The sequence below is a fragment of the Lissotriton helveticus genome, chromosome 5_1 (assembly GCF_964261635.1).
Source record: "Lissotriton helveticus chromosome 5_1, aLisHel1.1, whole genome shotgun sequence".
NCBI classification, from domain to species: Eukaryota; Metazoa; Chordata; class Amphibia; order Caudata; family Salamandridae; genus Lissotriton; species Lissotriton helveticus.
The window spans coordinates 2,044,233,207-2,044,261,124 of NC_136065.1; the positions used below are offsets into that span (position 1 = coordinate 2,044,233,207).

The following is a 27,918-nucleotide window of genomic DNA, read 5'->3' on the forward strand; positions in this document are numbered from 1 at the left end:
TGGGGCAGATCTTCCTCTTTAGCTGCAATGACATGTTCTATGGAGAAATGTGTCATACAGTGGTTTTGGCGGCACCATTCCTTCCAGAACACTGCAAAGGTACTGGACAGCATGCTGTTTTTGCCTTCTTTATTCAATTCACCACACGAACCATGTTCTGGGAACTCAGACGACTCTCAAGGCTCAGATCATTAGCAGCATTGCTCCCAGTTGGCAGTCATCTTTTTTGGGGGTTCTCCACACTCCAGGAACTTAGCTGGGCTTCTCCTCCTGGACAGTCTGACCTACAAGGCCTGGCTCCCACCTTCCCTCTCTGAGCAGGCAGGAACCTTGGCACTGGGCAGACCAATAGCTTCTCTACCAAGTTCCAGAGACTTCAGGTGATGTCCCGCAACTCTGGGAGACTGACTATCTGTAGTTACCAGCCCTGGTCTGAGAGCAGCTCTTCAAATACAGAGTACTCCCCGTTTCATGATTAAGAAGAACTTGGAAGTGGAAACATCTGTTCAGGGTAATTGCCTTTTATTTATTTTGAACATATTTTTACTTGAGTTTTCAAAATCAAACCAGTATTAGTTACAGCTTGCGCTATCGAGTACACTTCCGCACATTCATAAATAGTCTCCGACCTCCCAGGTACAGCCCCCTGCACACCCCCTCCCCCCCCTCCAATCATATCATCCCATTGCAAGCTGCTCTTGCTGTGAGCGCACTGCCATAATTGCTTGAAATCTGTAGTTCATTGTCCATTTGAATCAACCACATATAGGAGATTCAGCTGTTCCCAAGTTTCCCCCATTTTCGGGGGCAATCTCTGCCTTCATAGACCACTTTTTCAGCTAACACGCACCAGTCCATATCTCGCTGTCAGGTCATGAGGTCCGGGTGTAGTCCAGCACCCTAGGCTTTTGCAATATTTATTTTTCCAACTTTCACACCCAGTGACATCAATATCTGCTGTGACCTGGTTACATCACGTCTCCCTCCATATACTGAGGAAACATAATTTTGCAAAGCTCGTCAGTCCCCCCCCTCCCACCATCTGTGTCAGACATGCCACAATTTTGAAGGATCCAGCTTACCCGCAACCTCACAAACATGAATCCAAAAAAGTTCTACCCATGCTAAACAGGGCCGCTGGGGAGTAGTAGGAGTGGTGGAGAATTTGTACTTTTATCAGTCTGAACCCTGATTTTATGGATACCTCTCAAGGGAGCCAAGGACCACTTCCCATTCCCTGTCCTCGAGGCCTCCCACATCTTTTTTCTCCAATCTCTCCCTTAGTTGTCGCGGGGTGTGGTTTAAAAGGTTTCAATTTGTCAGGGGCATGGCTTTCTGGGGCAAAGTTGTCCCAAGAATCTGTCCACGGTGGGTGGGGGACGGGAGGGGGGGTGAGGCTAGCTCTGTGCCTTTCGGCAGCGCAGCCCTCAACGCATGTCTCAACTGCAGGTAGAGATAGGTGTGAGAGGTCGTCAGTTGATACTCTCTCATCAAGTATGGGAGGGGGAGTACATCCTTCGGACCTACATGTCTTCCACTGTAGAGATACCAATTAAATCCCATTTGGCAAAGCCTGCCAGGTTCCTCAGGGCCCCCAAAACCTGTGACACAGAGTGGGGTACACTGCGCTAGTTTGCTTCTTCAGCCCAAATATGTTGTCTCTCCTTTCCAGAGTTTGACCACTGTAGGGGTATGTAGTTCAGCTAATTTTCACCCACCGTACAGGGCCTGTGAGTACCCTCTGCCTCCCATCACATGCCTATCCATTTGAAGTGCTGGTTCGGCCTACTGCATACAGGCACTGACTATTTAATTGTGCCACCCAGGAATACTGTTGAATATCTGAGAGGGCCATGCCTCCATTGTACCAGCTTCTCATTTGTTTGGGTAGGGCAATCCATGCTGGCACTCCGTTCCCAAATATTATCGGCCTTCCATACGATAGCCTTAAAATATTCTTCGGGAACCTCAAGAAGCACAGCAATGACATCATTTTAAATAAATCTGCTCTACCCAGTAGGGAGAGCGGCAGTGTTCACCAGTGCCTCACAGATTCCCTTTCAAATGTTATTTTCTGGCTGTGGTACAGATACAGACGCCTTGCAAGATGGGTCTCACAGCCGGATAGCGATGATGCTGGTTCCAAGCAGGAGAAAAAAATACACATGAACACAATTAAGTGTGAAGTCTCTGCACCGGGCTTCATGAGCCTTCTTAAAGTATTAACCTAAGACAGAAAAAAGAGCAGGCCCTGCCTAGAAACCTCTCCACCTTTAACAACAGAATCTGCTGACTTACCCCTTCTACATTACCACCCATCAAATGGCAGCGCCCAGGAAGGATTAATCAGCACCCCTTTCTGAAAGGTCTTCATAGAATATCTAAGGGGACTCCTTAATCCAGTCTCTCTCACATCAGTGTCTGGGTCTCCACCCCTCACCCAAAGGAAGGAAGGCAATGCACTTTCACTGCCTGGCAAAGCTGTGCCCACCCTCCATCTTTTGCCATTCTAAAACGGCTCATCCAAAATCAGTTTTCATTGGTCCTGGCAACACGTCAACTGAGTTTCGCTGTCATGTATGTGCCACACATGCACACTCGATTTGCACATGTAATGTCAGTGAAAGGGTCTGGGCATCACTCTGGAGTGGAACTTTTATCTGGCGGGGCCAGTAGGTTGCACTCCTCTCAGACACAGACACAGAAACAAGGTTTGTTCAGAACTTTTAATTTGCAAACTCGGAACGCTGCCACCACAGCTTCATGTGGACAACCCAGGACATGGACTGTAGTCCCATGTTGACAACAAAAGACACGCTTTCTGTGCCTCTCTAAGACTGAGATCCAGCTCTGGACTGTGGGATTACCATGGACAAGCTAGATTGCATGTTCCAAGGTACCAGTTTCACATTGTACTTGCGATCACTCAGATTAGGCGTGCCCACCTGTAAACCGTGCCAGCGACATTCCTCCCAACAGGGAGCGACAGGTAAACACTTGGCAATAAGGGGAAAGAAGCACCATTACTATGCCCATACTGTGGGAAACAAGCTTTTTGGTATGACCATGATCAATTGGGTCAAGTCTTTGAGACAATGTCTTACATGTAAAGTGCTTCTGCAGAGTTTTGTTTTGGAATGGCAGTATGACACTAGTTAATACAGATCATAGGATGCTTGAATGGGACAGAACATCACCCATTGTAAGCAGATCAGTCCCATTGGCACCCATCGCACATTCTGTGGTGGATAGTGCACCATTGCTAAGTTGGACAAATGGACTATCGTGCTTTTCAAGTCATGAAACCACAGTATGGCCACACGTAAATGGCAAGGTCTGCATCCCACATGAATATACTCAGTAACACAGAATGCACACCGAAAACATGGAACTCTGGAGGTAGACAACAGCTGTTCCTAAAGGCTCCAGCCGAGCTACAGACCCAGCAAGAATGACTTTTTCTCTTAATTCGCATACTTTGCACTCAACCACATTTTATTTCATCCACTTTTATGAACTCTAAATATATGGCTACAAATAAACCCAACTCATTTTGTTTGGAATGGCAGATTAATTTACGAACCTCTTCCTTCTTGGGCAGCTGAATTACCGCTGGCGAGCCTAATGGAAGATGGCATATTGATACAGTGACTGTTCTATTTAAAAAAGAAACTGCTTATCTGCAACCCTCTCCAAAGGCTTCAAAGCCATGGCCTGAACATAAGCATGAGCCTAAAAAAATGGTGATTGCATCAAGCTGGGTTTGAATGCACCACAGTTGTTCCAAGTGGAATATAGAATTAAATTTGAAACATGGTATATTATTTGTTAGGAAGTTTAAGGTTAAAGCGCACAGCGTTCGGTTAAATCGTGGGATAGTTCAAAAAAATTTGAAAGATCCATTGAAACTTCATTTACCCACATCACAAATGATGAGGGTGAAAAGAATCACTTCTGTCCCAGATAAAGTGAACATAAAACTCAAGGAAATGGGCGACAGATTTCTAGACAGAGGCTATCCAAAGACAGTGATTGATCAATCCATGCACAAAGTGAAGAACATGCAGAGAAAAGATCTATTGGTGAAAAGCATCAGAGATAAAGAAAAGAGAACGACGATTGTGTCCAAGTACTCCACAGTGAGTTATAAGTTCAAGAAAATAGTCAAAAATCACTGGAACATTCTGAAATCTGAACCAGACTTCAGGAACATTTTCGATCTACAACCCATTTTTGCCTTCACCAGGGGCAGAAATCTTGGAGAATTACTTAAGATCAAGACTAAGTCAGAAGAGACATTTCGCGGAACTAGACCCTGTCTACAATGTGGCCATTGTAATAACATCATTAGAGGAAATTATCTAACCCATCCGATGAAAGGACATAAAATTAAACTTCATGTTAATGCCACTTGTGATACAGCTAATGCGATCCATATGTTGAAATGCCCATGTGGGAAGGCATATGTCGGCAAGACCACACGTAAGATTAAAACAAGAATGCATGAACACAAATCCAACATTAGAACTGGTAATGTAAAATCAAGTGTAGCCATGCATTTTAAAGAAGCACAACACAATATTTCTCAGTTACAATTTTTAATCCTAGAAGTCATCGAAAAAAAGGAAGGACGAGACAATAACTCTTTTTTGTTACAAAGGGAGAATAATTGGATATACTTGCTGAATTCCCATATACAATTCGGTCTCAACAACCGGACGGAATTTACATGCTATCTTTAATTGATGTTTCCTTGACTTTAGCCTTGTACCTAGAATGGAGCTTGCGTGATCGCTATTACCATTCATTTAGTTGCATTCCTACTCTGTTTATACACTCTTTTGTTTGAATGTCAACTTACAACTTTATTATTTTCGAGAACCTGACATCCCAGTTTAAGCACTGTTTTCTCCATCAGAATTGGCCGATTCCCGATCGGAAATCAGACCAATCCACACACAGATAACTAAACCCGTCTGCTTCCGTTTTGATATGAACTCAGACACTGGCGGTGTAGCGCGAATGCGTGAAACCACCAGGAAGACCCCATTTTTCATTATGAGTTTGTAGTAGTGACGCGGCGCGTCCCACTAGTAAGTCTTTCTAAAACCGATAGAATTAGGTTTTCCATTAGGTTTTTCATTGTATTTTTTGTACATAGTATTCTGATTGATGTTTGTATTATTTCAGTTTGGATGATCGTGTCAACTCAGTGGATGACACACTCATCGTAACACCTGATCCATGTGAGTGCCTAAAGGCAGACGTTTTTTTCAGATTATGCACTTAGTCACTTTGGGTTTTTCACTGAATCACCGAACAGTATATTTTACGTTTTTTCATTGATTAATGATATATGAATGTATTCTGATGATATCATGATTATGCCTTGTTTTCAGCCTACTGTCCCAGATGAAGGGCACAGCCCGAAATGCATTGGACGCATAAAATATGTTGATGGATATGAACTTAAGACGATGATTTCAAATTGATTCTGATGATTGATGAAGTAAATAATCTCATTGGAAAATATGAACTTTCGACTGCTTTGTCGTTTATCTAAACGTTAAGGAATCCTGGACGAATCCAGGAGAATATTGAGAAGTACGCCTGGGGATGCTCTCAATGTTCGATTTGTGAGCACTACTTTTCTTAGTATTATTTGTTAGGCCTTCTACACTAAATGTTCTTCCTACCTTTAAAAGCTGGCACCCCTCAGTACCCCCACCAGGATTCTTTGCTCAGTGAATCACCAATGCCCCCAATCCCCCCCTTCAATCCACTGCACCCCTAAGCCAGTAACTGGGAGTTCAACGATATAATCCCTGGAATGCATTGAACCCCCATTTAAGAGCTGAAACAAACCACCATAAATGCAGGCACCTCCTCAAATCCAAATTAGCTTCTTTGATCTGCAATCAAAGAATGAGACTAGATCACTTCACATTCTGGTGGACTTCAATGACCACTACCTACTTTTAGACTTTATGTCTTGATATGTGCCTTCTCTTGATTCTGAATTCCAATGCTAGTGGGAGTAAGGTCTTCTGCATCGTTTGTAGACGCTGTGCTAATCAGCCCTTTTAAGTTTCATGCACATCACACAAGCCTTTCAAGAGAGTGGCTACTGTCCTCTCTAGCCAGACTGACAACGGCGGGAGAAGAACTGCTATTCATGTGGCCATTCCTCCTGTACCCCTTATGTGAGGTGACTGCCTACAAGTCCACTCCATATAAATGTCCTTGCAGTCGCCATCTAAGCAAGTTAAATGCTGGCTCCTTCGACCAGAACATCATACCATCTCAGAGGCTCGACAGAGTAGGAAATTCAATGTCCCAGCCTACAAGTGACACCAATAACACAGAGGAAAGAAACTGCCACCACATCACTACTCTATCTTCAGACTATCTTTACCAATTGCATGTTGTCCAAGCTACAACCAGCTGCCGGCTCGAAGCAGCACTAAGCACAATAACATGTGCACCCAGAAGTGCTTCCATCGCCTTCAGTCATTTAGACAGGTGAGCAGAATTAGTCTCCGGTCCTTCCAGTGCTAGAAGGTACCACTTATCTACATTTTAGCCACCCTGCGAATTCGGACTTCACACTTTGGCTGCATTCCTGTCCTATTAGCTGGAGAAGTTTGGCCTTACTCTTGCTAATGGGTATGCTTCTTAAACAACAGTTTTTTGTATTTTAAACCTCGGAGGACTTCTGATACAGCAAACACACAAAATTGTCAAACAAATTGGTTACAATGGAGAGAGAAGGGGAGGGAGAGTTAAGATAAGGCACCGTAATAGGGCATAAATATTGGTAGCCTAAACTCACTGCAGCAAGACGTCAATTTATGAGAAATTGTTTTTGTACATCAAGTCTATGCTCTCAATTTTGCAACTTAGTTATTCTGGTTTTACTCCTGTCCCGTTGTTAAATAATGTATCACCTTAAACACTATCCTCACAAAAGGCTTTCCAATGCACTACACTTCCAATCTAAGAAGGCTTAATAGCTTTGCAGTCATAGTTGTGTCTTGTGTTGTTGTGTTACATTAAAAGAGCACATCCTCCTCTCACTTGGGATGACTTCACTCTACAACACCAGCCCCAGCTAATGATGAAACCCACTCCAAGAGGACAACTTTACCCTTCGGAAGGAGACCACATAGAAGGTGTCTTCTCGCCGGTCGATGGCATCCATGAAGTCATGATATGTCTGGTCCGGCCGATGGTATACCTGCAGCTGGCTGGATGGTACCCTGAAATGAGAGGCACATTAAACAGCCTGCAGGACAATGAGCCAAGAGCAAGGCAGGAATCTCAACCTTTCATGTGTAAGCATCAAGGCACCAAGACGAACTCAAAGCAAATGTTACAAAAGTGACAGGTGTAAGGTGTTCAGATCTGAACGATAACGGCAATTGACCAAATCCTTGACCCTATGTAGACAATAATGGTCTTCCAGTCTAGCTGGGTTTTGTTTGGTTTCCACTGAGTTCTATGCAAGGAATGAAATGTTTGGATGATTTCTCCAAGTGAGATGGCTCCTTGTTAAGATAATGTTTCACTCTTTTCTACATATAAAGCCCTGCTCCTCATTGGCATGCTTCACTTTGGAAATACAAAAGCTGTCAAATTGTGGTTCTCTGCATTTGAAAATACCCAGGCATCGGAACTGGCCTCTGCATTGAATACACCCTTGCTATCTCATATGGCCGGATACAGCAATCATTAAGAACAATGGCGGGGCTGCGCATTTTGCGGAGAAGCACAGACACGACTTGTGTGAATGAGTGGTGATGCCACCACATATGGAAACCACCAGCAATTGGGGCTGCGAAGAGCATCCTGGGTAACCTACTGTCGCTTGGGCCTCAACCTCCAGGGAGTTTCCCTTGTGCTTCTGCCCTATGCTATCCTAATCCAGCTATCTTCATTTGTAAGACACGTGTTGGGTGGCAGCTCACACCCAAAGCTACAGCTCTAGAAGGAAATCAGAACAACCTCAAAGTAAGGCCACAAGTCTATCAACCTTTGCTTGGTGTACATGCCAGTACCTACCTCACCATTTGAACCCGGATTGTCACCCTTCACTTTTGTGCTTTTGATTCTTCTTCTGTGAGGTGGATTCCAGAGAGAGGGGAGGCAGAGTGTGTGTAAGAATTAAGCACTGCTGCTGTATGATATGCCAGTAGCGGATGTGAGTACGATCGCTTGGTTTGCTGTGATGCGAGGAAAGTTCGCACTGCTACTACCTGTTCTGTACCGGTTTAGGGTGCGAGGCAAGCTTTCACTGCACCTGTATGGGCTATACCTGTTACATGTGTGTGCAAGGGAGCTTGGATTGCTGGATCCATGCTCTACATGTTCTGTGTATTCAGAGTAGTGGTTGCATTTCCGGCAGCTGTCATGTTGCAATTCTGTTTCCGACAAGAACCTCTGTGCTGTACTATATACCCTTTGTGTGGGTACATGCATGTGCATGGGAGTTTCAGAAAGCATGTAGTGCCAACACCTGTACTGTATCAATTCTTTAAACGAAGGAAGCTTGTAATACATCCGCCTGTACTTTAATGTGAATGGAACAGTAATATGAGGAAGGTTTCCATTGCTGCTGCCTTGTCAAGTATTTATTCTGTGAATGAGGAAAGCTTGCAGTATATTGCCCTTGTTGTGCCTTTTCTTTGTCCAATGGAAGCTTGCATTGCTGCTGCCAATAGTCGTATCTACTTTTTGTATGGCTAGGAAACTTGTTTGTGCTGTACTATCCAGCCTGCACCAAGCGGTTTGCACTGTTGCGCCATGCACTTTGTTCTGGGCATGAAGGAACCTTTCACAGGCTGCTGTGAGCACTGTACCTAGTGTGAGTATGCTTGTGAAGCTTGAGAAAACCTTTTGTCTATGCCAAAGCCATCCCTAGCCGGTTTGCCAATGCCGATATGAATATGCAATGGTTCTACTGTATGCTGCTAAGCTGAGTGGGACAGAGGTATCTACGTTCGTTAGGAGGTAGGCTGGGCCACAACCTGGTCCATGGCCGCAGTGATTCCAGAGTTGCAAGGACTGGAAAAGCCACTCTTACTGCACAGCTTGGAGAGTGAGCAGGGAGGATTGTTTTCCAAGTGGATTCTTGCAGTCGTTGGGGGTGGTTAATGGTAAATGGGAAGGATGAGGGCAGAGGTTAAGGTTGGCCAAGGCCCATCATGGCACCAATGAGACCCCAAGCTTACCTTTCATGGTGCCTGAAAGGGTGTGCGGGGACGTAACGAGAAAGGTTCAGTAATTTCTTCTGCAGCAGCTGCTTCTGAAATGAGAAAGGGACAGTTCATTACTGAGGGAAGGGTAAGTTATGGCGCACAAATAGGTACTCTCCAAAGGGCACATTAGGACTGCCCACCATACCAGCCCCATCACACGGATGTCAATGGTGCAGTCATTGAAGCCCCCTAAGGTAGGGACAGGCTGAGGAGGGACAGGATGTAAAAAATCCCCTCACCCCCTTTCTGCAGATTTTTTTAAATCCTGGAATCACTAGCCATTACTCTTACAGGCCTCTCTGTATAAGGAAGCAGATTTTACCCTGATGTGGGTGTAACAGGAACCAGAGCCTTCTCGGCAGAGGAGTGTAGACCAGCGGCTAGACCAGGGCATCTTCAGAACACACACAGTACCACATGTGCATTTCCGCCGTGTGTTGTAAGGACAGTTGTAGCACCAGAATCCACAGTTGGTGCCCGCTGTTCCACTTTACCATTTTGGTCATGTTAATTTTTCCACACATGGCTTCCTGATATGATGTGACTGGTAGCAACTAACCTAAGGGACCACCTGAAGACCAATGTAAGAGCACCCCACAGCAGAGCCCTGGTGCTTTGTTAGACGAGACCGCCTAGAAAGGGTTTGCCTGAAACCTGTCCTCAGTGCAGTATCCTCCCTCGACCTTCATATGTACAGGCTTCTTACTGACTATCAAGAGAGATAGTTTTGGGAGTTTGGCTGTACCAAAGGGTAGAATCGAGTATTCTCTGCCAAGGTAAGTGGAGCCCACTTTTTTAGAACTGAGTGTACAACTGTGCCCTTAGAAAGGTTTGTCTGTTTCACCACAATATAGATCCCCCGTCCTCCATTTCTACACCTCCTGCATTCCACATCTTTACTCCCTAGAGGAATGCAGACAATCTCCTATCGAAGAAGCCCTCTGAATAAGTGCAGACAGAAGTTGGCAAAAGCTGCCCTGTTTCAGCAGGATACAAATCCATCTATGGGTTATTTCTGTTGTGTCTGGCTTAAGGGTGGAATAGTCACAAAATACAACCCAAGCCATCCTTTGAAACACATTGCAAAGAAACGGATGCTCACAATGATGCCTTTTAAAGGCTACCGGTGCTGAAAACTTGAAGCAAACCAGTTTCTTCGATTAGCAGTGGCCCCTGCTACACTGTCCAAGGTGTGAATATAATCTTGAACCACGCTCAAGAAATGTGAAGAGTTGCACCAAGCCTGGTCGGCCCTGCTTGAGCTTTGTGATCACCGAAGCTGCCCCTCTTCTGAGCCTGAAGAATATCTGCACATTACCCTACTGGGTCTGCCTGTGGTACATGGTCCCCCTCCTAGCTAACGGATAGCCAATGAAGACCCCAGAGCTCTCAGGAGCCCCCCAGAGTCCTTCCCAGCAGAAACACAGAGGAACTGCTGCAGAGCAGATTCCAAAGTCAACCCATTCTCCAGCATCACTACTGCTCTATAGAGCATCACTACTGCTCCATAGATTAAGAAGGGTTTCTCATAATCCACTCCCTGCTTTACCTCCCTGGGAAGGTCTGCTGGCTGGAACGTACGGCCCCCCGCCAGCCACTAGCCCAGGTGAGTGTGTGAAGAGCATCCCCTAGCCACACTTGGGCCCCCACTGATGCTGCTGGATTGTGCAGGGAGCGGCTGCCTGCTCAGCTCTGTGCCATCTCTTCGGCTCTGGCCTGTATGCAGTAGGTACAGTGGAACACGGAAGGAGCCTGCCACCACCCTTAAGGCCACTCCGCCACAGGTCAAACACTGGCACAGGTCAAACACTGGCACAGGCCAAACACTGCCACAGGCCAAGCACTGCCACAGGCCAAGCACTGCCACAGGCCAAGCACTGCCACAGGCCAAGCACTGCCACAGGCAAAGCACTGCCACAGGCCATACACTGCCACAGGCCATACACTGCCACAGGCCATACACTGCCACAGGCCATACACTGCCACAGGCCATACACTGCCACAGGCCATACACTGCCACAGGCCATACACTGCCACAGGCCATACACTGCCACAGGCCAAGCACTGCCACAGGCCAAGCACTGCCACAGGCCAAGCACTGCCACAGGCCAAGCACTGCCACAGGCCAAGCACTGCCACAGGCCAAGCACTGCCACAGGCCAAGCACTGCCACAGGCCAAGCACTGCCACAGGCCAAGCACTGCCACAGGCCAAGCACTGCCACAGGCCATACACTGCCACAGGCCATACACTGCCACAGGCCATACACTGCCACAGGCCATACACTGCCACAAGTTCAACTTGGAAAAGGGAAGTGACGTCACAGGTCCTGCACTATTTAGGCCTCAATGATGTACTTAGTGAGTGATTAGACACAAAAGGGGAAGGCACGCTGCAGGCTGGGCAGTTTGAAGGAGGGAAGAAGAGCAGCATCATCAAGACAGAAATGCAAGGAGGTAATACTGCACAAGGAAAGCTAGTGATGCACAGCAACCTGCACTGAGCAGAGGCTGGTGATAGACAGAGCAGGGATAGGCTACAACGTGGAGTGAGCAGTGAATCCCCTTCCCCAACAGATGGATTCTTAGCCATGCCTTGGTCGCTCGAGCTTTTTTCATCTGTGTTGGTTTCCCAGACTTCCTTCCATCCTGGTGGCGCCGAACCCAACCACTTAGCTCATCAGCGAGCCTGAAACAAAAAAAATAGAACGAAAAAAATAAATAAACACTGACATTTAATGTAAATATTAACTTTTACATACATGAAAGACCCAATCCTTTAAAAAAGAACACTGTGCAGAGTAATGTATTTAATGTACTTACAGGACTCACTGCAGAAATGAATACCGATACATTTACGAAAGATTGCAGAAATTAGTTTTAATATATAGTGGGCGTTAGCTAGACAGTGCAGAATTTGGAGAATAGATGACACGGAAGCTACGTGGTGACTACACAATGTAAAGAAGAGATGCTGCAAGACTTCTGCAGATCTGAGAAGTTAATGATGAAATGTCGGTATAACCGGGATATTACAGAATTTGTAGCTTGGATACTGTAGGAGGGATCTGGAGATAAGAGATGTTAAAGACGACGTGTCACTGGTATAACCGGTATATTACAGAACTTAGAGTTTGGATACTGTAGGTGTGATCTGGTGCTTAAAGAAGTTTAAAATGACATGCCGGGAATAACTAAGATATTACAGAATTTACAGCTTGGATACTGTATGAGTGAGCTGGAGATAAGAGATAAAGATGAGATGTCAAAACTATTACTGAGATATTACAGAACTTAGAGCTTGGATACTGCAAGAGTTACATGGTGTTGCAAAGTCATCCTGTGCCCTGGGCACCCCACAACTTTTTGCTGACTGGAACTGGTGGTAACTGACTCTGACTGACCCTGGGCTCTGTTTAACCAGGCCCAGGGCCAGGGGCAGGGGCAAGCCAAAAGGAACACATTAGAATACAGTTAAGACACCCAACATACACTAGGGTACACTATGGTATGGTGGGGTACCCCTGTAATTGGCATGACCTACCCCATAAGCCCCTAGTATGTAATAGGGCAGGGGATTGAAACTACCTAGAACTCTCCAGTATCCTGGGGCATGGCAGTTTAGAGGCCAGCAGATTTTCTGCACTTGCATGTGTGCACTGCTGAAGCCTAAGGTCAGTTTAAAAGCAGAACTGGTGGCCAGGACAGCTTTTAAACCTCAAATTGAGCCCAAACTCGACTTTGGGGAGAGGGGCACTTTAAAATGAAAAACCTACCATGTTTTTGGATATTAGGGACCCCCAGGGTCACCCCTTGGTATCCCAGGGGTGGGGGGTCAGTTAAATATAAGGAGCGCCCTTATAAAATGAAGTTTTAAATGCCTGGGTAAATTGAAATTTTACATTTCACTCCCCACATTGTATTAAAGAGCTGCTCAAATTCGACTTTGATGCTAGAAGAATTGGGTATGGATGATCTGCAAAATTATTGCTGCAGATTCAGAACCCCTGAAGTCTCCCCTAGTTGCACAGGGGGTGGGGGTCCTGTAGAAATTAGGAAAATACTTATTAAATATGGTTTGATAAGCCCTGGTTCTTGAAAAGTGGCCCAGGTCATTTTCCCTATTGCAAACCCCATGGCCCATAGGTTAACATGGTAGGAAGTGATTGATTAATAAATATTGATAGGAGAGGACTAGCCGGACCATTCAAAGACTTCCCAGAATGGTAGTAGTAAATCCAACAATATTATATTGTTGAATTTCTCCTAAAGTGTACATACAATAAGTTATGAGACTTTCTTGTTTGTAAGTCCAAATTCAGCCTTTCAGTGGTCTGCCCTGATTGGTCAGAGTTAAGTGGATTAGCCAGGCTGCTGGGAGGGCAGTGTGCTGTTCTATAGGAATGCCAGGCCAGGCGGTGGCGTCGTAAACTAAGCTCTTCAAAGGCTGAGGGGAGGCCTGGGTTCCAGTCCACTATGACAGTCTTGACCCAGAGTCAGGGCCAGGCTTAAGAAAGGTAGGTGCAGATGGTAGGGGGTGTGTTTAGCCAGCGCTTACCTCTTTGCTGGAAAATCAGCCATTATGGATTTGGAAGAATGATGCACTCTGGGACAAACTAATGCCACACTCCACAGGATGTGGTCATAACTATGAGGAGTTGCCCTGCTCTCATTGGTCCGCAGTGACCTGGTGCTTGACCCAGGGAATTTTGAATAAGTATCTGAGAGGGGCAGAGCCCTCCAGATCTGCAGCTTGAAACTGAATGAAGCAAGAAGTGCCCTGCTGAAGTTTGCTGTGCAAGGTACTCTAAGGCCTGACCTATGAAGACTGCACCATTTGAAACTACAGCCCTGTGGATTACCTTGCTGCCAAAGGACTAAGAGTGGACTCCGTGCAAGCTACAGGTTAACAGAGCTCACCTGGACAGCCCCACAAATAATTCAAAGCCTGGAGTACCAGTGGATTTGTAAGGGTTTTGTTCAAGTGGATTGCGGAATTGAAGTTTCACGCTTTCAAGGACCCTCTTGGAGATTCCAGAACCTTGGATTGTGTGTTGGATACTTTGGGACCCGCAAGCAGAATGCCAGGAAGGTGTTCTAACTGGACGCTGCTTGCTGAAGAAGGCGGCCCACTACAGTGGTGAGAATTCTTCAGAACAATTTATAAAGGTGTGTCCCTGACAGAGAAAACGAAATGACTTAAAGGGGCGCTGTTGGTTTCTAAGCACTAGAAAGTGACTAATCTTTAAAAATTCATATCTCTGGTTCCCTACAGTGGATTATTTTCGTTTTGGTGTCATTTAAAAAATAAAAATATTACCTATTTTTATAAATTGGTGTTGGATTTCTATTTTGTGTTGTGTCTTAATTATTTACTGAAAGTGTGTTTTTGAATGCTTTTCATACCTGTCTTTGAAGTTAAGCCTGTCTGCTCGCAGTACCGTTACCAAGGGTTGAGCAAAGGAATAATTTTCTAAGACCTATGCTGAGTCCTACCATGTGTTAGTGGCCTTATTGCCAGTGGCAGACCTACATTTGCCCCTACCAATAACCCACTTCCCAACACATGGAAATTAGAGAAGTTAAAGATGAATGAATATGCTACTTACCAGTATGCATCTGTTCTTGGCATGTAGGGCTGCTAACATTCATATCTGTAGCATAGATCGCCGCCTAGTGTTGGGTCCGGATGATTGCACATTGTTGTCCTGGAAGAGTCTTCGAAGTATCACGAGATAGGTGGCTCCTCCCCTGGACTACAGTGCGCATGGGCATCGACTCCATCCCCAGATTGTTTTTAGCCATTGTGGCAAAGATGGAGTTTAACAGTGAATGTGATGGCCATGCTAGAGATTAAATGCAAGAAAAGTCTGCAGCCGCTACGGGCGCCGGGGAGGAGGGCGGGCGATATGAATGTTAGCAGCCCAACATGCCAAGAACATATGCATACTGGTAAGTAGCATATTCAGTTCGAGGCATGTGGGATGCTAAATTCATATCTGTAGCATAGAATACATAGCAGTCCCTCCATTAACGGCGGCCGCCCGTGTCAGCTGCAGAAGTCTGAAAAAGTGTTTTAAGAACAGCCTGTCCTACAGCTGCCTGCTGTTTGGAATGCACATCTACACAGTAATGTTTGGTAAACGTATGTGGTGTAGACCATGTGGCTGCCCTACAAATGTCTTCCAAAGGAATGTTACCCAGGAATGCCATGGAGGCCCCCAACTTGCGTGTAGAGTGTGCTCTGGGGGGGGACCGTTAAAGTGCGCTTAGCCTTCCGATAGCAAATCTGAATACACTAAACGATCCACCTGGCTATTCCTGCTTTGGAAATAGGGTTGCCTTTATGCTGGGCTGCGAAGGCAACAAAGAGTTGCTGTGTCTTTCGAAAAGGTTGTGTTCTGTCAATGTAGTACATAAGCGCTCTTTTGACATCAAGCGTATGGAGCATCCTTTCCGCTACCGTTTCTGGGTTGGGAAAGAATGCGGGCAGTTCGATTGTCTGATTGACATGAAACTGCGACACCACCTTAGGGAGAAATTTGGGGTTAGTGCGCAGCACCACCCTGTTTGAATGAATTTGTATAAATGGCTCTTGAATGGTGAGCGCCTGTAGCTCACTAACACGTCTTAGAGACGTTATGGCAATGAGAAAAGCCACTTTCCATGTGAGGAACTGAAGCTCACATGAATGCAGAGGTTCAAATGGGGGACCCATCAATCTGGTGAGCACCACATTGAGGTTCCACACAGGAGCTGGCGGGGTCCTGGGAGGGATGACCCGCTTCAGCCCTTCCAGGAATGCTTTAATGGCAGGCACCCTGAAGACAGAGAGATGCTGCCTGTTTTGGAGATAAGCCGCTATGGCGGATAAGTGTATCCGAATGGAAGCGTATGCTAGATTGCATTTGTAAAGATGCAACAGATAGCAGATGATATTAGGAATGGATGCATCGAGCGGGTTTATAGCGTGCTCGGAACAGTAGATGACAAACCGCTTCCATTTTGCTGCATAGCAAGCTCTGGTAGTGGGCTTCCTTGCCTCCTGGATGATGTCCATGCATTCAGGGGGCAAATCAAGGTAGCCAAACTCTAAGACCTCAGGAGCCATATCGCCAGATTGAGCTGCTGCGGATCCGGGTGCTGGATGTCGCCACGGTTCTGCGTTAAGAGCCGGGGTGTGAGGTGCAGTCTGATGCGGTACCACGGATAGTTCGAGGAAAGTGGTGTACCACGGTTGCCGCGCCCACATTGGAGCAACTAGGATGAGCGTCAGCGAGTGTTGCTTTAGCTTTCTTGCCACCAGCGGAATGAGAGGCGCTGGGGGAAAAGCGTACGCAAATCTGCCGGACCAGTTCATCCATATCGCATTGCCCTGCGATAGTGGGTGAGGGAACCTGGCGGCAAAGCTTTGGCATTTTGCGCTTTCCTCCGTGGCAAACCGGTCTATCTCTGGATGACCCCACTGCTGGAAGTACGGGCGGAGTACTGATGGATGTAACTCCCACTCGTGCATCCGGTGGCTGTACCTGCTGAGCAGATCCGCCATCTGATTGTCCGTGCCCGGGAGGTGTTCCGCCATGAGGAAGAAGTCCCTCTGAATGGCCCACTTCCACATGCTCTGAGCCAGATGAAACAACTGTGGAGAGTGCGTACCTACCTGCTTTTGAATGTAGTACATGGCTGTTATGTTGTCCGTCCGGATCAACACGACTTTGTTGCACAGATGTACTTTGAAGGACTTGAGTGCCATGAAGATTGCCATCAGCTCCAAGTAGTTGATGTGCATCTTCCTTTGTTGCGTTGTCCACAGTCCCTGCACCGTATAGTGGAGCACATGAGCCCCCCATCCCTGGAGAGATGCGTCCGTTGTTAGTGTAATCTGTGGCACAGGCTCCTGGAACGGTCGGCCCTTGCAAAGGTTGTGTGGATTCCACCAATGCAGAGAGCTGTATGCCCGACCCGTCACCAACACTAGGTCGTTTAGCTGTCCTTGAGCCTGAGTCCACTGATGCGCTAAGCATTCTTGGAGCGGACGCATATGGAGTCTCGCGTGCGGGACTATGAAGATGCAGGAGGCCATCATGCCTATCAACTGCATGAACACTCTCGCTGGGAGTGAGTGTTGCGGTCTGAACTTTTGGATCAGCGCCTGGATGTTGTCGATCCTCGCTGGGTTCGGCTGAGCTGTGGCAGCCAGAGTATTGATCGTCGCGCCTAAATACTGCCGCACATGGGCCAGCTGAAGGTGTGACTTCGGGTAGTTCAGTGTAAATCCTAGACTGTGAAGGAGGTGAATAGTGTGGGACATGTCTGCGGCGCACTGCTGGGATGACTTTGCCTGCACGAGCCAGTCGTCCAGATAAGGGTAGACATGTATACCCTGTCTCCGGAGGTGTGCCGCCACTGTCGCCAGACATTTTGTGAACACTCTGGGAGCAGTGGTTACTCCGAAGGGGAGTACCTTGAACTGGTAATGCCTGTTTTGGATTATGAACCTGAGGTACTTTCTGTGGGAGGGGTGGAGTGGTATGTGAAAGTAAGCATCCTTGAGGTCCAAGGCAAGGTTGCGAGGAAGTCTCCCTGTTGTAACAAGGGAAGAACCTGCTGCAGTGTCAACATGTGGAAGTGTTCTGAAAGAATGTACTGGTTCAAGGGGCGTAGGTCTAGAATCGGTCTGAGTGAGCCGTCCTTTTTTGGGATTAAGAAGTACAGGGAATAAACCCCTGTGCCTTCTTCCTCCACTGGCACGAGCTCTATTGCGCCTTTTTGCAGCATCACCAGAACCTCCTGCTGCAATAAGTGCAAGTGCTCTGCTGACATAGGACGATGTTTTGGGGGCATGGGTGGTGGGGTGGATGTCAGTTCTAAACAATAGCCGAACTGGATAAGTTTCCTGACCCACCTGTCTGTGGTGATGGACTTCCAGACGGGCAGGAACTGTTGGAGTCTCCTCCCGACAGGTGTTGGATGGTCGGGGGGCAGTGACAGGGAGTCACTGTTTGTTGGCGGCAGAGGAACGGGAACTGTTGTTGCCTCTGCCTCTACCCTTGGCACTGTTTCCTCTGTATCCACCTCTGCCCTGCTTGCTGTAGGAGGATTGCGCACCACTTTTATTGAATGGCGTCTGCTGCGACATGTGCCCTCTGTTAACACCTCGACTGCCTGAGCGACGAAAAGTGTTCCCTCTAAATTGTTGTGACTGGAGAGCTCCCATGGACTTGGCAGTCTCTGTATCTTTTTTAATCTTCTCCAGGGTGGTGTCCACCTCTGGGCCAAACAACCTGTCTGGATTAACGGGTTGGTTGAGGATAGTAGTTTGTATCTCTGGCTTGAATCCCGAGATGCGGAGCCATGCCTGACGCCTCAACATCACACTAGTGTTGATCGCTCTCGCTGCCGTGTCCGCAACATCTAGCGCACACTTTATAGCAGCGTTGGAGATGAGCTTCCCCTCCTGGATAAGCATTTCAGCTCCCTCTTTAAACTGGTCTGGGAGGTGTTGTAACAGCTGCTCTAGGGTGTCGTAGTGTGCCCTATCGTACCTGGCCAACAGAGCCTGCGCGTTTGAGATGCGCCATATGTTGGCCGCCTAGGCTGCCACCCTCTTCCCAGATGCCTCCAGCACTTTTGACTCTTTGTCTGGGGGAGGAGCTTCACCCATGGTTTGGGAGTTTGCCCTCTTGCGGGCATTAGAGACCACCAAAGAGTCCAAAGGCAACTGGCCCCTTATGTAGGTGGGGTCGCCAGGTGCCGGTCTATATTTCTTCTCAATGCGTGGGTTGACAACCCGTGATCTTGTGGGTTCTTTGAAAATGTCTGCCGCATGCTTAAGGACCCCTTTCAACATCGGGAGAGTCTTGACAGTTTTTTCAGCAGTAGAGAAAGTGTCAAAAAGGAAGTCCACCTCCACGGGGTCAGCATGCATTTCCACTTTATGGTTTGTAGCTGCCCTTTCAATTAAGGCATTAAATGCCGCAGAGTCCTCAGTGGGAGACGGCTTTACATTATAAACCTGAGGATCCTGGACCGTCTGCTGGTCCCCCTGATCACCAGTGTCCATCCAATAGTCCTGTTGCTCATCAGGCTCTGTATGAGCAGGAAAATTGTACTCCTCATCTTGCTCCCCTCCATCCCCATCAGAGTATGTGGGTGAAGGTGTTGCACTCCTCCTATGCTGAGGAAGAATCTGCTCTACCAGAACCGGTGTTTCTGCTGCAGGCTTCTTACGTTTCAGAGGAATGGTAAACGACTGCAAAGGTTGTGAAGTAATCTTCCTCTTGTATAGCGTGAGTTTCCCGGTGTCTGCATCGATGAAATGCTCCGACCGTTCTTCAACCAAAGGGTGTCGATGACCCACAGTCCCAGCCGGGTGAGTTGACGTCGACACAGTGTCCTTGGGCAACGACCGCGGTGCAAAGGCCTTTGGCGCCACCTTAGGCGGCAACGTGTAGAGGAGCGGTGCCGATGTGGTCTTCGGTGTGTCTGCCGGCTTCGGTGCGGAAGGAGTCTTCGGTTCCGATGCCAAAGCCTTGTCCTTAAGGCGCTTGAGGGAGTCCGAGACCTGCTTCGTAAAGGAAGCGGACGGCTTCGTCGATCCGACCGATGTCCTTGGTCCGCCCCCAGGGGAAGACCCGAGCGTGGATGACTTGTGCTTGTCCGTTCGAGGCGCAGGAGCACCCTTGACTGGTGCGCCACGATCACCGTCCACAGCTGCAGACGTCGATGCCGACGGCTTCGGATCGACGGGTTTCCCTTTAGGAGTAACGACCCCAGACTTTGGCTCCGCGCCCTTCACCGACGTCGCGTCAACGGGCCTCTTGGTCTTCGGCGCGACAGACTGTCCCGATGTAGGCTCTACAGCCTTCTTGGACGTCGGCTTGTCTACCTTGGTTGACACCGGCTCGACGGGCTTCTTCGAGCTAGGCTCCTTAACCACCTTCGGCACCGTTGCCTGCTCGCCACCGTGCATCGGTTTGGAGACCCCCGAAGACGACGGCGTCAGTACCGGAGCAGACGTCTTCGGTTTCGATGGCGTGTCGGCCATCTTTGTTTTCATCGATACCGAGGGTTTCAGTTTCGGTTTCGATTTCAGTAATGGCGGCTCCGCGGAGGTGTCCCCGGAAGGCGGGGCCGTGGATCGAGGTGTAAGGTCTTGGGTAAGGCCGCGTGGCGATCCCGTGACCTGAGCCTTAGTAAGAGTACGAACGGGGCATAGCTCTTCCTCCGAGCTATCTTCCATGGCCCCATATGCTTCGTCGTCGTCCCCTACCTTCTCGACGAGTTCTTCAATGTCTTGACTGTGGATGTCCGCTTCGTCGTCGGACTCGACCTCCACCGGGGTAGGGGAAATCTGCAGGTGACGCACTTGCTCGTCAACCGCGGGGTCGTCAAAGATGTCCACCGGAGCCGATCGCTGGGCCTCAAGGCGCGCCACGCGCCGAAGCTTGATCGTCTTCTTCGATCGAAATCTGGAACAGGCCATACAGTTGGCCTCGTCGTGGTCCGGCGACAGGCCCTTGTTGCACACAGGATGGACGTCAATGTGTGGGTACTTGGATCCACACACAGGACATTTCTTGAACGGACTCCGCTCCATGCCGTCGAAGTCTTGCTGCGTCGACTAGGCCCAGATCACCGAAGAGTCACACGACCCCCCGGATATCCGACTCCACGAGCTGGAAGATAGACGGGACCGAACGCGAACAATACCGACGGTGCAAAGAAGGCCTTTTGGCTTCGAGAAAGTTTTATCACAATTCCAAACAGGAGACGTCGAAATCACATCCGAACCCAATGGCGGAAAAAAACAATCTGGGGATGGAGTCGATGCCCATGCGCACTGTAGTCCAGGGGAGGAGCCACCTATCTCGTGATACTTCGAAGACTCTTCCAAGACAACAATGTGCAATCATCCGGACCCAACACTAGGCGGCGATCAATGCTACAGATATGAATTTAGCAGCCCACATGCCTCGAACCTAGAGATTACTGAAGACTGTTACATGAGTCCACAAACGTTGAGAATACATAGTTTTACGTTGAGATACCACAGGAGTTATTTGGAGAGGACAGGACTTAGAGAGATGAAGGAGCATCTTTTATGTGAGGATCTGAGGACAAGTATTATGGAAGTTATCTGGAGGACGAATGCAGAAGAGACATGCTCTGAGAGGGATATTAATAGAAAATAGCATTGAGATTGAGATAACATGTTCCCCACCTTCAAACAGCACCTCTCCAACCCACGGACCCCCACTCACAGCACCCCCAGTCCTCACATCCCTAACCGCACAGCCTCCAATCACAACCCAGCTAACATAGCTCAGCCCCAAAACGACACGCACCTCTCCGCTACCCCCAGCACCTTAATCACCCACCCACCTTCTGTAGCTACCCCACACTCCTTAATCACAGACATAGATCTCTCCCCCTCTACCCCCTGCACCTTAATCACCCACCGACCTATTGTAGCTGCCCCACACCTCTCAATCACAGACATAGACCTCTCCCCCATATACACCAACCGCACCCCATCACAGCTGAGAAACATCTCACAGCTCTCCCCTCCCCAATCCGCGGTAATCAGTCACCCTCCTGATCATACTTCCCATTTCATACCACCCGCTCATATCCCCCAAATTCCTCCATGCACTAGCGAAGATCACCCCCCTTTGCGCACTCCCGTTATCCCCACCCTCCTCACCCCCCACCACACAACCTCTGCGAACGTCGCAGATGCTGCTGTAATCGATCACCCATCCGATCTCACTTCCCCACACCCCTCATGCATTGGTGATTATCATCCCCCATCACACATCCCCAATACCCCCACCCTCCTTACTCCCCACCCCACTCCTCACACAACTCGCGCAGATCCCACCTCCACCACCTTGAGCATACCTCCCGCGCCCCGCGACATGACCAACCCTCACCCCCTCTCCCCCCCCACTCTCACTCCCCACTACCCCACCCCATCGGCCAGACTCACGGAACACACCACCTCCCTCAACCTAACCCCTTATCCTTTATCCCCTCCCATTCTTAGCCCTCACCCCCCTATTGTCACTCCTTCCTTCTCCAGTCTACATTCATCCCCCAACTCACCCACACCGCCTTCCACAAGCGCCATCACTCACGCTATCAACCGCCCCCTATCCTCATCCCCGCCCCCTGTTCACAAACTCTCTCTTCCTCCGAACGCTACCCCACCTACTCGGACCGCAGAGCCCTGCTCCATCGCGCGCACATCCCGTCACATTCGATCCAGTTCCCACCCCATTACCCGACTCAAACACTCACCCACTGCTCTCACTTCCAATTCCATCCCCAATCCAACACTGGACATGATCATCTCCACCCTCCTACAAGTCAAGGAAGAGCTCCACACCATCAAAGAACTTCTTCTCACACACCCCAGGCACCCACTACCCTACACTTCCCCGCCCAACAAGGACTCCATTCGCCCCCCAAACCGTTCCACCCTGCTCTCCCCGCGCTGGCCCTCTATCCCTGATCGCAAGGCCACTGGCCGTCCCCGTCGCACCCTAAACACCCTCTCGGGCCGAGACTTACACAATCTACTCTGTTCTTATGGCCCAGGTCCCACAAAACGCTCACCCACAACACACCTCCCCATACCCACGATTCTCACAAATCCCCTCAGGCCACCCACACTGAGCGACAGAAGTTCTGTCCCCTGTAATCTCAAAAATATCCCCCTCTCCTTAGAACATTCTCCCACCCTCCTCACCCCTAGACTAAAGTGTTTCCTGCTCAACTGCAGATCGGCCCGGAGACACTCCTCTGGCATCGCGGAGCTCATCTTATCAAGGGGCATTGATCTAGCCATTCTGACTGAAACGTGGTTAACTGAAACATCCACACCTATAATGGACATACTAGTCCCCCCCAACTATCTCATTATTAGACTCGACAGGAATGGCAAGACGGGCGGGGGAATCGCATGCATCTACAGGAGCAACCTAGCTGTCACTGAAGGCCCCTCCCCCTCCCTCTCCTCCTGCGAACTCATCTGCCTTGATATTACTAGTGAGGGCAAACCTGTGTGCTCCCTTCATGTTATTTACCACCCACCCGGTGACAACTTCATCTTCTCCCAACAACTAATGAACACGATATCCACCAACGCCGGTCGACAGCTCAATCAAATTTACCTGGGAGACTTCAACCTCCACTGGAATGACCAGAAAGACAATGTGGTGAAGAGCCTTAAGACTTTCCTCGACGCGCTTGACCTCACCCAAATCTGCAACGGTCCGACACATGAAAAAGGCTCTATCATTGACCTTATCATCGCCAAAGAAGACTCTACCCAACTAGTCGCAATCGAACCATGCGACTGGTCAGACCACCACATCATCACCTTCTTCATCAACGAAAAGGTCAAACTTAACCCGGCGCAACCTGCCAAAACCAAGATTTGGAAGAGGGACCTGAAGAACCTTAACCCAAAGTCCTTGCCTGCCCACACAGGCAGTCTCCTTCTTCCCCCGACGGACGTCTCTGATGTGCATTCATTGACCAACCTCTACCTAGACTCCATGTCTACAATAATCAACGAAGCCGCACCCTTGCAATTGAAGAGAGTCTCCACCAAGAACTCGAACCCATGGTACGATGGCAGACTCAATGAAGACAGACGTGTGATGCGCTTAGCTGAGCGCGCGTGGAGATCTGACCCCTCAGCACTGAACCTTAGAACGCTTAAGAATAAGAGAAACGCTTACTTCAGAAAAATCAAACGCTCGAAATCAATATTCTTTAGCCAACAGCTGGATCAAGCTAAAAACCGACCAATAAAACTGTTCGAGTTAGTCAAAACCCAAACCAAAACGCAACCTCCACAACCCAACAACTTAACAAAGGCTATCCCAAGTTGCGAAGACTTCTCTGCTTTCTTCAAGCAAAAGAACAACACTATAAGAAGCGATCTCATCAAGGATGTAAGTCGATTCGCCGGCTCCATATGCATAACTAACACTCATGCTAAAAACAACGCTTCATGGACGTCCTTCGACACCTATTCCGAAGAATCAATTCACAAGCTGCTGGTCACCTTGAAACCCGCCAATCATCACACAGACCCCCTACCTGCCAATGCTGTTTAAGTCCTCACCCCCCTGTTCCTCCCACTCTGGACTAAAATCATCAACTGTTCCCTGCAACAAGGGCTCATCCCAGACTCCCTCAAGATTGGGCAAGTCACGCCTATACTCAAGAAACCCACAGCTGACCCGGCCGACCTAAACAACTATCGTCCTATCACCAATATCACCACTCTAGCAAAACTGTTAGAAAAATGCGTACAACTCCAACTGACAAAACACATTGAGCAGTTTGACCTCCTCAACTCTCACCAATCCGGATTCAGAGCAAAGCATAGCACGGAAACGGCCATGACACACATAATAGATGATGCCCTCCAAATCCTTGATCACAATGAGTCTTGCCTCCTCATCCTTCTTGACCTCTCTTCAGCATTTGATACGGTCAAACACGAGAATCTACTGGAGCTCCTAAATACCAGAATGGGCATATCCGGGACGGTTCTCAAATGGTTCACGTCCTTTCTGCACAACCGTTCTCAGAGGTTCAAGATCAACAACGCACTGTCCTCGCCTGTGCCAGTAACACTGGGCGTCGCGCAAGGTTCCTCCCTATCCCCCACATTGTTCAACCTCGTCATGGAACCACTCACCACCTTGCTTCAATCTTCTAAGGTACATTTCCATATGTACGCCGATGACACTCAGCTCTACCTCAAGCTTCAATCCCCTGAAGACATCAAACTGTTGAATGCCACACTAAGAAACACCCAAGCTTGGCTGGCCGACAATCACCTCAAACTAAATGCTCTGAAAACTGAGTTCCTTCTGATCTCTCCTCCTGCGAAAAAGGCCATCACCCAAACCTGGCTCAATCATCTAACCGCACTCAATGTCCAACCCACCATCGTGGACTCAGCGAAATCCCTTGGCATCACACTGGACTGCAATCTCGACATGCAGCAGCATATTAGCATAGCAACTAAAGGAGCCAACTTCCAAATCAACACGCTGAGAAAACTCAAACCCTTCCTACCACCCAAGGACTTCCAAACTGTGGTACAAGCCTTAGTCATTCCTCGCATAGACTACGGAATTGTGGCTCTCAGCGGGCTCCCCCTGACAACAACGGCTCCCCTAAGAGCCTCCCTGAACGCGGCCGCGAGACTCATCACTGGCTCAAGAAAACACTCGCATATATCCCCTGACTTAAAAACCCTGAACTGGCTGCCTATTGAAGCCAGAATTCAGTTGAAAATTGCCTGTATGACACACTCGGCCGTACACCACAAGGCACCCAACTACCTCTCTCATAAGCTGACCATATCAGGAGGCTCAAGATCCAACAGAAGCACAAACACTCTCCTCCTGAAACCACGGAGATTCCGGAAGGAAAAAACATACAAACGCTCCTTCTCTGGAATGGCACCTAGGATCTGGAATGCACTCCCACCAGAAACCAGGCTTATCCCGTCCACTATACTCTTCAAGAAAGAGGTGAAGGCCATCCTTATGGCTAAATACACCTGAACACTATTGATACTGGAACAATGACAGTATTTGGCTCCCACATTATCGGCTGTCTGAAAACTTATCTATGTCAGTCCATTTTTTGTCTGCTTCTGGATCTAATTCATTGCACGGATGCTATACTATTGATTTCCAACTTGTTTATTGGGTTGTACACTAGGACTTGAGTGCCTCAATAACCTGCAACGCACCCACTACTGACTACTACTTTGCTTTAACATTGTGTTTACTCACCCTCTGGGGTGCTATAATCTTATCCGTTTAGACATTGTACTGCTTCCATATTACTGTTTCTTGATTGTTATTACTCTGTATACTCTTGTATGATTGATACCCTATTTTTGCATCTCACTGTCTACGGAATCTCATATTGATTTAAGAGTCTTGTTTATCCTACCTACTGTTTCTGTAAAGTGCTCTGATATCTGCAAAGATCTTGTTCGCGCTATATAAAACTTTAAAAATAAATAAATAAATAAAAATAGATCAGTCTCTAGTTCAGGAAAGTATAAATGATAAAGGCGTCATTTTTGAGTAACCGTAGTATTACAAAATTCTGAAATAGAACTCCACAGGTGGTTTTGCAAGAAACTTAAAAAACAGAATGATAATTATTTGAGAATACATAATTCTGTGAAGGATTGTTACGTGCAGTTGTAAAGTGCACTAACATCGTGCAAGGGTATCATGGCACGTCTGTGTCTAGGCCTGCATGTGGTAGGTTGGTCGATTTAAAAGCCAGCTCCTCAACTTCTTGCAGAATCGAAGAAGAGATAGAGGCTCTGAGGTGGAGTGCAAGGTCGTTTAGAAGTGATGTAAGAGAATGCATGTCCTCCTAATCTGGTTCTGTGTATGCATGGGATGTGTGCAAGTAGGACTCCTGCGGAGCGCAGGTGTCCGGGTGGGAGGGGGAATAATTCAGGAATTACTTTAAGATTCAGAATTTAAAGGGAATGTTTTGCCACCTACAGATTTAGATAACAGACACTGCAATTCTCACAGTGTAGCATTCAGAGAAGCAACAGCACAGGAGCTATTTGGAAATCACAGAATTTAAGAGAATGTGCATTGCAGAACACTGCGTCATATAACAGATTCTAAAGACACACTGTGGATCCCAAAATGTGCAGCAAACTGGTCCTACAGATATATCTAAATTATCGCAAGTCGAGAATAATTAAATATTGAGTTATGTGGGAAGCAATGAACACAGTAAAAGTGCATCAGAGCCGCAGAGCATACTACAGTGAACACGACCAACCAAAAGACAGGTGTGGTCATGGAAATTATAGCCCAGCCCTGACAGCTTTCAACTTTATGTCGGGAAAAAGGTGGAACAATGGTGGAGGTCAAAACTCCCTCACAGAGGCTAGCAAACAATGTATTATGTCTCTGCCAAGCTAAGGTTTTCCCCAGAAAAGACTGTTAAGTACTTTCTGCCCTTCCCCAACTAAATGAAATGAAATACCAGTATTTGTAAAGCGCACAGCTACCTCCGAAGCGGTATCCCGGCGCTGGGGGCCCTCGGGAAGATTAAGCGAGCTATTGCCCAGAGTCACATGGTGCTGGGCTAACCTGCCGCCGACACCGGGGATCGAACCGTGAACCCCGGAGTCAGGCACCCTGGCCGCTGCGCCACACCTCTTCCACGACTAGGTTGCCCTCCTGCCTGTACTCACCTGAGAGACTCCGTGCGGTTGAACTGGCGGCAGTCGGAGGACAGGAAGAGCTGGTCGATGTCGCGGAGGACCATCTCCTTCACATCTGAGATGGACGTGCTGAGGTTCCTGGGGAGAAGAGAAGACAAGACAGCTTTGTGAGCCAATGAGCTTCCAGACAGCACTAGCCTGGTTTGTGACCAGGAGAGACAGTGTTATGAGAGGATAGGACGATAAGGCACCCACAATACTGTTAAACAATGTAACATCCACCCTGCCCCTCTGTAGAGATCAGTCTCACGGGAGTGACATGTAACATCAGTTTGTCATGGAGGTATGTGCCCACTCTGCCACAGGGTGCGCTTCTGCACCCATTCTACAAGACCTGCGGTGAATGCAGTGTTCA

General features: G+C 48.1%; 1 protein-coding gene across 2 annotated transcripts in view; it reads right to left on the bottom strand.

The window, feature by feature from the left end:
- Positions 1-27,918, bottom strand: part of ATF6B (activating transcription factor 6 beta) — a 316,305-nt gene that overhangs the window by 18,102 nt on the left and 270,285 nt on the right. For both annotated transcript variants that reach the window (XM_078645880.1, XM_078645879.1), the window contains 4 exons: positions 27,534-27,641; positions 11,852-11,945; positions 9,231-9,304; positions 7,148-7,259 (listed from right to left, as the gene is read on the bottom strand). In XM_078645880.1, the coding sequence (XP_078502006.1) occupies positions 7,148-7,259; positions 9,231-9,304; positions 11,852-11,945; positions 27,534-27,641 (388 nt within the window). The remainder of the gene's footprint in view (positions 1-7,147; positions 7,260-9,230; positions 9,305-11,851; positions 11,946-27,533; positions 27,642-27,918) is intronic.